We start from the raw sequence: 13,586 nt of genomic DNA, 5'->3' as shown, positions 1-13,586 counted from the left end.
TCTGGACCAAGAAGGATTATTACGTGTGGGAGTGCGGCTCAACCTGCTCAACGCCATTACCGATATTCGGCATCTCATCCTTTTGCCTGCCGAACACAAGTTCACAGCGCTAATTGTTCAAGCAGCACATGCACGTACTCTTCATGGCGGTGTCGAGCTCACGCTAACAGAACTTCGAGAATGATTCTGGGTGTTAAAGGGACGGAAAACTGTAAAGACTGTCATTTCCCAATGTTTACCTTGTAGAAAGCGGCGGTTGACGGTAGGGTCTGCCCCTGTGGCACCATTACCACCAGAGCTCATAACAGAAGCTCAAGCATTTTCCGTTGTCGGCATCGACTATTGTGGGCCCCTTTATGCCCGCACCGCCGGGGACTCGAACAAGGCCTACATATTGATGTTTTCCTGTGCCGTTACACGTGCTGTCCAGCTCGAGCTTATGTCCGGTATGGCAGTGGCGACCATGCTCCTTGCTTTTTGCTGGTTTGTTGCAAGGCGAGGTGTTCCAACAACGGTGTACTTGGACAATGCCCAAACATTTCGTCATTGTGTGCGGAGCTTCAAAGCGTTCGTCCCTATGCTGCAAGAATATGCTGCCACAACGCACATTTAGTGGAAGTTCATTGCAGAACGCGCTACCTGGTGGGGCAGATGGTGGGAGCGTCTTATTTGGTCCACTAAGGACGCTTTGAAACAGACCTTAGGAGGCACCAGCCTGGACGCAAAGGGTTTCACGACAACATTATGCGAGGTTGAAGCAGTTAGTAACAGCAGACCGCTAACGTATCTTGAGGATGACCCCAACAAGATGCAAGCTTTAACTCCGGCTCACTTTTGCTGGGAAACGAGCCATCGCCATGCCCGAGAGCAGCCCCACCGTAGAGACATCGACTCATGCTGAGTTGCAACGACGCACTCAATACCGCAAGTGTCTCAGCATGGAATTGTGGCGAAGATGGAAACGTGCCTATTTTTGCAACTACAATCAGCGCACTACTACCCAGACCAAGTTTCATCACAGATTCGCGTCGGTGACGTTGCGATTGTACACGAAGAGAACACTTGTCCGATGTTCTGGAAACTTGGGTGAGTGACATCGCTACATCCCGCACGAGACGGATTGGTCAGGGCATGCTCAGTGTGTCTTGCAACTGGCCACATGGTGAACCGCCTGATACAGAAGTTGTACATTCTTGAGGCAGCTAAATGACCTCTCGCCCACTTCCAGGAGCATGGCACCCGCTACCTCCCTTGTTCTTCCCTTCCCGCCAGAGAATGTTGAAAATAAAGATGTGGGGCACCAGGAGGGGGGAAACACGGGAGAGAAAACAAGAAGTAGGGTATCGGAGCGAGCCCTGGGATAGTAAAGACGTGTTGCGGAGCTACGGGTCCTCGTTTATTATAGAGGCTGTTGACTCTTACCAAAGATTTGTAGCCCTTTAACGCCACACATTTCACAAAAAGGCTCATTTGAATATTAATTCTTTCTACTACCTTATATTGTAAGAGATGCAACAACTTTTGTCGTTCATAATCGCAGCACTGTGGTAGATGCGGCAAAGCAGTATTTTCCGAATCTTTGCTGCAGTGACTGCGAGAGGAGCTACATCCTCGTATGCAGACTATAAAAGGGTGTCTTAAGCTGAGCCCTTGTCAAAAAAGCATGTTCCTGTATGTAATGGTCTGTGTCTTTCATGGCCAGTAACCTTTTAAAGCACAACCCATATTGTCTTTTCAAAAACTAAAGCTGTTCGTGGCCTTCTGACAACATTACATCTGTCTTATATTTGGTGCTTGCATTTTGACATAGCTTGTAAAAAATGAATAAACATTGCATGAGATTAAAGTTTGTGATCTATGCAGTGCATAAACATTAAAATTGCTTAAACATTACATAGGCTGAAAATAAACACAACTGTATGCATTGCATTTAGTTGTATAGCATTTCACAAAACACTTCACAGGCTCCAACATGTGCATTACATCCAATCAAATGTTTTATCAGCATTGGATATCTCAAATTGACCAAGGAAGGCTGCTACTGCAACTTTGTTGACTAACACACATGTAACACAAGAACAGATAGTCAAGGCACTTTTCCACCATAGTCTTTATTTGCCAAGTCAAAGGCAAATGTGGATGAACCTACATAAAGTGGGCATGGTAGCAGGAACATGAATTCGGTTGAAGCTTCATGTTCTTAGTGCCGAATCAATGTGAAGAGAGGAAGAGTACTCACGAGGATAGATCTCCGGGTAGACAAGCCGATTTGGGCACAGTGGGTAGCAGCCAAGCAGGCTTGCTTCCAACCTGCACATCGTTCAGGTGAGTGTCAGCCACTTTTTGTGCAAAGTAGTACTTTTCAAACTGCTTTAAAGAGGTACGAATAGGCACCGTCACAAGCAATCCTTAATGGGCTTGTCAACATCTACAACTGAATGCACTGCCTTCCCATTTGTATGCTGATGACAGGTCACACAAGAAGGCAGTGACGTGTATGTGTGTGGACTGGATGTGTTGGAATTAAATATTCTTCAACCACAGCAAAACAAAAGTCATTTGCATAACAAGTCCATACATTATACAAGCTGTGTTGCTCCTACTTGCTTCTATTAGAGCCCATAGTTGCCGCACATAAGGGACAACACCTGCACAAAGTGATTACTCTAAACATAGGCAATATAATTACAAATGCTAAAAAATTACCACAGAACTCATCTCATGATGACTGCCGATGGTAGTGCGATTAGTATTCGACAAATGTAGCGACATGCTGTACTTATGAAGTCAGGTTTATTTAACATCTGTAGAGTTCATTCTGATACTTTTGTTTATTCGGCTACATGCGATATACTGCGGTATCCTCTGACTTTGCTATGGGAGTCCCTTGCCGATGTGTTGCCCATGAGCATAGTGGCTTGACAATGACAGCAATGAGATGGCGACTCTTAAATGATGACAATGGTGTAACGAAGATAGTGTGATGGCGATGACACGAGGACAATGGGATGACGACGAACGACGATGGCGTCACGACAGTATGACAACCGGATTACGAAGCACGAATGACGATGGTGCAGTGGCGCACCCACGGGGGGGGGATTCGGGGGTTGTAACCCCCCCCTGAGGCCGACCTAACCCCCCCCCCCCTTTTGTTTAACCCCTTTTCTTTCCTTACGCATTTGAGTACTGCAACTAAGATGTAAGACGCACAATCGTCTGCACACTCGCAATAAGCGCATTGTTTGGCAATTTCTCGTAAAGAAATCGAAATTAGTGCTATTTAGATGGTATTGGCAAACTGTCAACCCCCCCCTGGCAGAGATCCTGGGTGCGCTACTGCGATGGTGTGACAATGGATGAATAGTAACGACTGTCTGACAACGTCGCAATGACGATGATGGCATGCTGATGATGATTACAACCGAATGATAAAGAAAAGTTGCAGTTTTGCCCGAAAGGCGAAGCATCAATTGTGATAGCAAATTAGTGGACAGCTATACCAAGTAGGGATAATAGTTTTATCGGCCATATGAACTTGTAAACATAGGCATACTAACTAAATTAACAACCATGGTGTCAAGCACGCACAAGCAAAGATGAATGCATCTCACTCAATGACCGCGGAAACTCGCAGTCAAAATGCTGGAGTGAGTAAGCACGAAAGCAGCAGCGAGCGAATTGACCTTCATGCTGACGCTCGCATCAATGCAAACTGAGCCGCGCAAGGCAGAGTCTGTCCCCGCCGCAGATGGCAGAACGCCCCCCCCCCCCTCCCTCCTTACCCTCCCCCCAGAGAACGCATCCCCCCCCTCAGTACCCTCCCTCCACAGCGTTGCGCGCCTCCTTCCCACTTCCCTCTCTGAAGAGAGGGAAGCGTGCGTGACATTGAGCCACGATTGTCGGCTCACCCTCACACACTTTCACTCGCACATACAGCATACGGCAATAATTTGATCGCCCTTGGACTTTATACGGGACCTCACGGAGAAATGCGCCTAGAGTGTCTATATAACTGCTATCAATAAAATGACACCGAAGGATTGATGAAAGCGGTATGACAACAATGGGACGACCTTACTGGGCCTCTTTGATTCTCCACTGTTGGCTATACCTGCAGGCTGCCAGAGCCAGTCAAGAGTGCCTTCGTTTTTCTTGGGTTGGTCCGGCCACCGCGCAACGCACTTCAGCCGCGCATTCCTTTTACTCGGGTTCGACGGTTCTGGCTACCCACTGGCTCCCAGCACCAGCCAGGACGATTTTGGCCTGGCTGCTCACCGGAAGTTCTCTGGCTAGCAGACGACAAAATGAGGCGATGAGCACTCGCCGCCATCTTTGTGGGGACTTGACGGATTGCAACGCGGGCGTTTAAGGACCTTTACTTCGCTCAGCAAACTGGCTATAGTCACCTTTGGGTAGCATTACTTCTGGCGTTATCTTCTAAGTTTCTAACACTCATTTCCGCCTTGCGAGACGGTGCGATACGAGTGGCGGCAAACCATTTCAAGCTTTCTTTTGTGTGTCCCATAAAAGCTGCTCTTCTGCTGTAAACAGCACGTCACGCTCTTGATCATGCATGCGTACATGCTATCTGCATCGTGTTCCATGAAAGTTGTAGTCCGTGAAGTTGTAGACGTTCATTCCCACACATTGCGGTGCCTTTTCACTTGACCTTTCTCTCGTGGTATCCCTTTAGCATATTTCGCGCATATGCGGTGATATCTCTTTTTTGTGCAGCTAGCCCCGCCGTGTTCGTTCAGTCTTTCCGTTGTATACTTGAGTGGCAGCTTGAAACCGATGTGTTCTAACTATAGGCCGTTGATGTTAAAGAAATGCACTAGTTGAGCAATGGCGACAAATCCATTATTTATTTATTTTATTTATTTAGCAATACTGCTGATCTCACACGAGATCATAGCAGGGAGGGAACATACATGAGTACAGTGTAAAAGATACATAAGACAGGTAGGTGAAACAACGCAATACAGTGTTACAATAATTATTCATCAAGTCCACTGTAACAATACAGTATAGACCATTTATAACGTAACCGCTTATAGTGCAGGACCGGATATAGTGCGGTGTTTTCAGACTCCCGTTAATTTTCCCATAGCATTCCATGTATACATGTATCGCTTATAGTGCAGCTGCGGGAAACGAAATACCGGTTACAGTGCGGCTGCCTGCGAGTACGGAAGTCAGTGGAGACAGCAAACGCTCCCCTTAAACGGGTGCCCCAAGGAGTGCTTCGAGGAAGAAAGAGAGACAAAGTGGAGAAGATGGGCACGTGGTGCGAACAAACAGCCAGTGAGGCTGAAACCAGAATCTTGAGTGCGAGTCGTGAAATCTCACGGCGCGCATAGCGAGTGAGGGCCACGAAACTGCCAACGCGGCCAACGCTGGCTTCATGATAACAGCAGTAAACGAAAGTTCAGGGAGCGGGTGGCACCGGCACAACACGGCGAAGGGCGCACGCGGAGACCGTGGAATGTGAGGGAGGAGGACGGCGGGGAAGCGGATTTCGCCTCGGCAACTCCGCCGCTTCGGTGGCTCCCCTCGCCCTCCCTCGTAGCTCCCTCACTTTCGACTGTCATTGTGCGCGCCGCCGCCGTGCAGGCACCGCCACTCTAGCCGGCCCGGCGCCAGCTCCCCAAAGTTTCGTTTTCTGCCGTTATCGGGAAGCGGCAATGCCTTCTTGGAAACGGCCGTTTGCCGGTGTGGGCAGTTTCATTGGCCGGCCTGGGACAGAGCCACTGCTTCCCTCTGCGCTGTAGCCGCAGCGTGCAAGGTCAACATGCGACTAGAAAGTAGAGGAAGCATAAAGGAGAAAGAAGGGTTCACTGCCACTTTCTAAGAGTGGCTACCGTAGCGTGGCTGAGACGTCGGTGCGTACACGCATGTTCCGGTGCAACGCAGAATTGGCGACCTTGCCATTTGAGAGAGGGTGAAATTTCAGGCACATTTTTCTTTCTTTTTTTTTGTTTTGTTCTGTTCGCGCGCGACATTGAGGGGTCTCTCCTAAGCTTTTACTCTATGGCGGTGCCGGAGGAATGCCGGTCGGAGGCGCCGCCGCGTGATTTGGTTCGAATTAACGAAATTCGACTGTAAATTGAATGCAAACGCTCTAGCCGCACTCCTCGACTGTCGCATATGCGTGGCAGCTCGGTGCACATGTTTTGCATATGTGCGGGCCTTGAAAATTGTTGCTTTAGTTATAGTGCGGTACCGCTTATATTGCGGATATTCGCGACTCCGGCGACTTACGTTATAAGCGGTCTACACTGTATAAGGGATGTAAGTACTTCAAACATAGTAAAAGTAAGTAAAACACAGTAAGTAAAACAAAACTAAGTCAGCTAAAAGAAAGGGAGCATAATTTTTGTGACGCAAGTGCAAAATCAGAATACATAGAACATACCATTATATAGTTCAAAAATGTACATTAATGAGGTCTAAGATTAGTGATGAACAGCTATGCACATTCTATTTATATATTTAGATATTATATACATCTTATTGCTCTCATGATCGACCAATACTATTTTTGGTGTGAAACTTTTCGCTGGTGTAGTAAGAAACTACTATATGGCAACCTGAAAAAAGCCAACGGAAGCCACGAAGAAGTGAATGCGCGAGCTCGGGACGAACGTGCGTGGGAGCTCGGGGCCTTCGGAATGCAAACGGCTGAGCTAGCACTGCCAGGCTAGCCAGGGCGTGTACGGGTTCGACCTGAGGCACAACACGGACCGAGCCGGTGCTACCAGACTAGCCGGGACGAGACTGGCGTGTCCCACGGTGAACCTGTGTTCCGGCCAGAGCTGAGATGCAGACCAGGCTGAACGGGTCGGTGCTGTTCCTGCGGTGAACGAGCGTTCGAGCCAAGCGGTACCAGATGGCCTTGGTCGGGAGTGCGAAGTTTGGGCGAGCCACGTGAGAGGGTCCGGCACAACCACCTGCTGGGGTCGTGGCCACAGTGCCGCATTGCTGACCGCGTGGGCCTGCCGTGCTGTCGCGCGAGCAGTACATCTTCTTGTGCGCTGGCCGCCTGCACGAGTTCTTCGTACAAACAACGCTGCGTCTGCAAGCGCCGACGCCCCCGCCATCGTCACCAGTATTGTGAGTGACCATCTTACGAAATGGCCGAAGGACACGCACTGTGATAGCTCGTGTGAGTCGTGGACTGCGTGGACCGTTATACAAATAGCCACAGTGTCTTGTTAACTCATCGTAAATGTAATTGGTGCCGTCTGTGGTCGATAAATGTTTGTCCTGTCTATGACTTTGCTTCCTGTATCTGAGTCCCTGGGCCCACGAACTTTCACGCCGTGTACTTTCATGCGCCAACCGCAGCCCCAGTTTTTTTTTTTATTTATTTACACGATACTGGAGGTCTGCAGTATCGTCCAAGCAGGATGGGCAAAAATAAAACAGAATATTCGGAACGCTAAGAAACAATACTGCAAGTCAATAAAATACAGGGTTATTCACTAACAGCAGACAGGCCGAATATGGAAAACATGAATAGGACACAATTTATACAATGTTGGCAATGGAATTCACAAAATTTTCACTTTGAAACACATCTTCTGGTAATGAATTCCATTCCGTGATTGTTCGCGGGAAATACGAATATTTATATTGGTTAGTTCGAGCAAAGTAAGGGGCTAAGGTGAAATTATGTTTGTGGCGGGTTTTCCGTGTGACTGAAGGCGTGACGTAAGGGTTTGGAGAAATTCCAAATTTCCTATGAAGAAGAGAATGAAGAAAGCTTAATCGAGAAATTTTTCGTCTTATGTGGAGGGGCTGAATTTGGTTAGCTACCATTAGAGCAGATGGAGAGTCAGTATTTCGAAATTTGTTGTAGATGAAACGCACTGCACGTCTCTGCACTTTTTCCAGTTCTGTAATGTCTTTTTTGGTATGTGGATCCCAGACTATTTCTGCATATTCCAATTTCGGCCTGATGAGAGATATATATGCCAGTTTCTTAACGTTGCTTGGTGCTCCTTTAAGTTTATGCCTCAAGAGGCCTAGGTTTCGTTTTGCAGATGACGTGATATAATTAATGTGGTCAGTCCAACTAAGCTGGGAATTAATGATAATACCTAAGTACTTATAACATGTAACATCAGAAATAGGTCTGTTTTCAAGAGAATAGTCAAATTTTAGTGGCATTTTCTTTCTTGTTATTCGCATGGATACCGTTTTTTCTGTATTAAGAACCATTCCCCATTTGTCGCACCAGTTCAGGACATCGTTCAGTGCAGTATTAAGCAAGGCTTGATCAGAAGGTGAGTAGATCGGTTTAGAAAGCATGCAGTCATCAGCAAACAGACTAATAGCAACACTGGGATCTATAGCAGAAACTATATCGTTCACATACACTAAAAAAAGTAAGGGGCCAAGTACACTTCCTTGGGGAACACCTGAGGAGACGGGAAGGGGTGAGGAACAAGCGCCATCAACTTCTACAAATTGTGTACGGTGTTTCAAATAGGCGGCAATCCAGTTGATGAGGGCTAGAGGAACCCCAATTATCTTAAGCTTGAGGAGCAATTTATTGTGCGGAACCTTATCAAATGCCTTACTAAAATCAAGAAATATTGTGTCTACTTGTCCTGAGTTATCTAAAATGGCACTGAAGTTGTGAATGGTCGTAACTAATTGTGTGATAGTAGAAAATCCTTTTCTGAATCCGTGCTGGCAGGGGCTTAAAGCTGCCTTAGTTTTTAGTATCTGAAGAATGTGATCAGCGACAATGTGCTCAAGCATCTTACAACAGGTGGATGTAAGGGAAATGGGACGATAGTTCCTCACACACAACCGGTCTCCTTTCTTATAAACAGGAACAGCTTTCGCTGTAAGCCAGTCAGAAGGCAACGAAAAAGATGATAATGAGACACGAAAAATTATAGTTAAAAAATGTGCAAGAGGCTCTGCATAGCGGCGCAAGAATACATTTGGGACATTGTCAGGACCAACAGAACATTTGGGGTCTAATCTTAGCAACATTTCAACTACACCTTCGTAGGACACAAAGACTTCATTATCCTTAGTTCCTTCAGCACAGGGGCAGAAGAGAAGCACCATCAGCCGAAACAAACTTTATGAAATCGAAGCCCACGCAAGCAAGTCGGCACTAAATTTTATGCCTATAAGACGTACCAGATATCCTGCTTTTTCGTGTCTTGGCAAAAAATGACAACACACCAACTCATCAATCGTGATCGCTGCAAGGAGACATCCTCGAGCGATCTCTTTTGTGATCACTTATGTGCGATTTTGTATCTTGGCATCGGATGCGTTGGCATCATCATCATCATCATTATTTAATAACCCTTAAAGGCCCCTTTCGGGGTATTACATAAGGGGGGGACAAAAACAGAAATACAGAGCAGTCATGATATCAAAAATTGTATGAACGCTAAATATAGGAAAAAAGAAAAATAAATATACGTATACAGATATTATACACACATATATATACATATATAAAAATAAATAAAAATAAAGCAATAGTAGTAAGACGTGGCACAGGTGTAAGCAAGGTGATTAGGTTAGATAATGGGCTGTCAGTAACTGCTTGAATTTTGAGCTATCACGCTCAATAACTATTGATTGTGGCAGCTCATTCCAGTGCTCTATTGTGATGGGCAGGAAAGATTTATGAAATGCGGTGGTAGTTCCATGAAGACGTACACTTAAGCTGTTGAAAAGTCGATGAGAAGTGTGGTGAGGAGGAAGAAGTGTATTACGCAACTGGGGAAAATAGTAGTAGAGTTTGTGAAAAAGACACAGTTGTGCAATTGGGTGGCGAGTTGACAAGGACTGGAGATTAAGAGAAAATTTAATGCTAGTGATGCTTGTGTTCCAATCGTATTGTGAAGCTATAAATCGCGCAGCCCGATTCTGTACAGAACAGCGTTGGCATTGGACCGATGTCACCTTCTGCTCGTTTGGAAGGCGGAGAGTTCTACCTACTCTATATCTGCATAGGTACTGTTTCCATTCTTTCCTCTCTATACACATTTCTGAATCCTGCAATATTCCGCGTGTCAGTCCTACATGGTTTTCCTTCTGGTTATAGCCATTGCACCTGCTCTGTTTCTTTTCCATCTTCTGCCCTTGCACGTTACACGTTTATGGAGATTCGGGTATCTGCCTTCTTCGCCCTTTTTCTCAGAGTCCCAATGTTCCATCATGCCTAGTGTCTGGTACTCCCTGGGCTCCACTGCACTTATCGACCTCCTATCCTTCCGAGGTGAAACTACCTTCTCCACTCTCCTCTGCTCTTCGGGTATGCAGACCTCGATTGGAACGTTGTCTATCCTCTTATCCCGTTTACTCTGAATCAAGAGTTCTCCCGTCGCAAGCTTTTTCTTTCCGACGTCAGGGGTACTATCTAGTCTGCCTGCGTTCTTCCCTTCAGCAATAATGCAAACGCCAGTGTTCTCCTCGTTTTTCGCCTTAGCCATAGTCTTTTAGCATACATCGCATGACCTGACGTATCTCCTCACATCGCTCTGTACCCCGATCCAAAAGAAATCTTCTGTTATTTTTTCCAAAGTGTCTTTTATTCCCTGGTGACCTGCCATTGCATTATCGTGCCCTAACTTTCGGGACCATCAACTGCTGCACCTCTCTTCCCGAGTTGAACACACACTTCCGGTATAATAAATAGTTCTTCTTGAAAAACTCCACCAGGTTTCGACTTCCTTTCCTTCATACTACTCCTCCTATCTTCTGTATGCACTTCTGCAACGACTCGTCTTTCTCCTGTAATTCCTTGAATTCAGCCACCGTTATGCTCAACCCCTTAATGTTCGTGACCGGTAATGGTGTTAAGGGTTTAGTACTCTTACTCATAGCTCGCGTTTGTACTGCCGCTGCTACCTCTACCTCAGGTGTCTCCTCTTCTAGCGCTTCTGATTTTTTCCTCTTCTCTAAATCCTCTGTCCTCTTCCAGTTAGGGTCTGGGTCATCCGCCCTTCTCACCCCTGATACATTCCCCAAAATCAGGTCCTACAGGGGATCTTCCTACACACCTAGCTGTGACCACTTCCGTAAAAAATGGAGTCGATACTTGAATTTGCGCCTCTGGCAAATACTTGACAGACCTGTCCGCCAAAATGACTGGTTTGAAATAGCCGGTCATGTTCTCGGATGGTACCAGACTCTCCCTGACTAAGACTGTGTTCGCCCCCGTGTCTCTCAATACCATGGCCCTGCATCCTTGAACTTCTCCCTTTACCACGGGCATGTTCTTTTCTCTCGGCCCATCCTCTTTGCCTTTCATCATACATGCAGCTTTGTCCACGTATCCTGAACTGCATTCGTGCACCCCATGACCTCTCTTTTGACATAGCTGGCAAACCACTGGTGGACCACGTCGACTATCCTTCACCCGACAGTTCATTGCTATATGTCCCAGCCGGTTACAAAAAAAACACCTTTGTGACGTCCCTTGCCTGTTCATTGGACCCCGATTCCTCGTCTCCCCTACTGCTGCCATCGGCGCGTCCTTGCCACTCTTTCCTAAATTCCTTAGTCCCTGCGCCTCTACGAACTGATCTGAATGCGCCGCCATTTCTTATACTGTTTTTAATTTCCTCTCTTTGAGGAATATCGCCAGACTGTCGCTGCACCTGGCGAGAAATTGTTCTCCTACGACCTTGTCCCGCACCCCTTCATTTGTCTTGTTCGCCTCTGACAACTCCATCCATCTTTCAAAGTAGTTTGTTAATCTACATGCAAACTGTTTTCCCCTTTCCGCGTCTTCCGGCTTGCATGACCTGAACTTTTCGCAGAAACCCTCAGCGGTTAGCCGGAATCTTTGCAATAAAGTGTTCTTCACCTTATCATACTCTAAACTCTCTTCGGCGGGCATCCGTCCAAACACACTTAACGCCTCACCAACTAGACACAGGCTTAAGGCACTAGCCCACTCATTCCTTGCCCAGCCTTGCTATTCTTTCAAAGTGATCCAAATACGCATCTAAATCATCTCTACGCTCATAAAACGGAGCCATCAATTTCTTTGGGCAAATTCGTTTTGGCCTGGGCGAAGTCGAGTCGGATGACGCCGACCTGGGGGAAATCGACCCCTCGCGAGACCTGGCGTTCATCTCTGCCAGTCTAATCTTTAACTCTAAAATTTCTTTCTCGCTTTTGTGCTGTTCGCGCACTCGTTCATGCTCCATGCGTGCTCGTTTGTGCTCCTTTTCTTTTTCTTGTCGAGTGTATTCGAAAAACGTCATTGTCTCATCCTTTGACAGGTTTAAATCCTTCGCTATCGCCGCCAAGCGTTCCCACTCCATCTTTGCAACTCCCGAGTATCGGTGACTGGGCTGTATCAATCCTGGCAGGCTTGCCAATATTTTGTCACCTTCTACTCATTTGGGAGGCGGAGAGTTGCGTACATGTGCCACTCTCGATGAAGGAGAGACACGACTGGCAGCACAGCAAACAAGGATTTAATATGTACAGGGACAGTAAATGCATAAGGCACACAAAACTAAAATTATAACTCAGCCAAGAATGCTCACTCAACAGAAGATCCAAAACTCTAACTAAATACAACACTACTAAAAAAGAACTATCTCATTTCCAGAGCCCAGCTCCGCCTTATATGTCTCTAGGTCAGTCCTAGCACCGACTCGTCAAAGTCTGAGCACCCTGGCCCCGGCCTAATTGCGTCGCAACATGGAAGTGCGGGTTCTTACAGACCGGCAGTTCGAAGTTCCTGTTAAGTCCGCGTCGTGCGCGTCCGAAGCGTTGAGGGTGCCGTAGGTGCCGATGCCTCGCGGTTCTGTCGACCTGGCCGAGTACGTGGCTGGTGCCCCGGTAGCCGCCGCTGACGTGTCACTAGCCGGTTTAGGCCTCGCGAAGCGTTCTTCACCTTACGTCGTTCGGCATGGCGACCAGGTAGCACGGTGATTATCAGTTGAACGGGCTTGGCCGAGGAAGAGAGATTCTCGAGAAGAAGACCGGAACCACCGTGAGCAGCAGTGGCCGGTCCCAGGAGCTTCGTCCGGACGTCTCCGAGGGCTCCAGCTACGCCTGGGCCTTGCCAGTCTCAAGACTTCGTGGCCGGGTCCTCCGCTCTCCTGTCGTCAGAGCATGGCTGACGAGGTGACCTTCCAGCTCTAGAGCCACGTCGATAATAATCGAACCGTGCTGTTTCTTCCACGATCACAGCTCGGTTCACAAGCCTCGCGCGCTCGCGCCGTTCGGAACGCTCCGCAAACTTCGTCCTCTTTTTCGTATACCGCTGGCGACCTCTTACATGTGACAACCGAGCACGCGTACCACTGCCATGCTGGTAGTGTTTACGTTTATCCCGCGCCCAGCTGTCCCAGTGCTCAATTTTGCAAACTTCGGGCAGCTTCAGGTTGTCTTGGGATCCCAGCCTACTTGACTTCCTATCAGGAACGGAATTAGCTGGCTGCCGTCTGGCTGCCAGAACTCCGAAAATCGAATAGGCCCACTAAGGTGATGACGATGATAAAATGGCAGTGTGACGACGACGAGATGACAACAATGGCATGACATCGACCGTATGACGACGATGGCATGACGAGAGTCAG

At 47.4% G+C, this 13,586-nt stretch overlaps 1 protein-coding gene across 7 annotated transcripts in view; it reads right to left on the bottom strand.

Annotated features, from left to right (window-relative positions):
* LOC119441284 (glycosyltransferase-like domain-containing protein 1) overlaps nt 1-13,586 on the bottom strand; it is a 168,153-nt gene that overhangs the window by 47,466 nt on the left and 107,101 nt on the right. For all 7 annotated transcript variants that reach the window (XM_049661118.1, XM_049661117.1, XM_037705909.2 and 4 more), the window contains one exon: nt 2,240-2,310. In XM_049661118.1, the coding sequence (XP_049517075.1) occupies nt 2,240-2,310 (71 nt within the window). The remainder of the gene's footprint in view (nt 1-2,239; nt 2,311-13,586) is intronic.

This window comes from Dermacentor silvarum, chromosome 2 (assembly GCF_013339745.2).
Source record: "Dermacentor silvarum isolate Dsil-2018 chromosome 2, BIME_Dsil_1.4, whole genome shotgun sequence".
NCBI classification, from domain to species: Eukaryota; Metazoa; Arthropoda; class Arachnida; order Ixodida; family Ixodidae; genus Dermacentor; species Dermacentor silvarum.
This window is presented reverse-complemented; position numbering and strand designations above follow the sequence as displayed.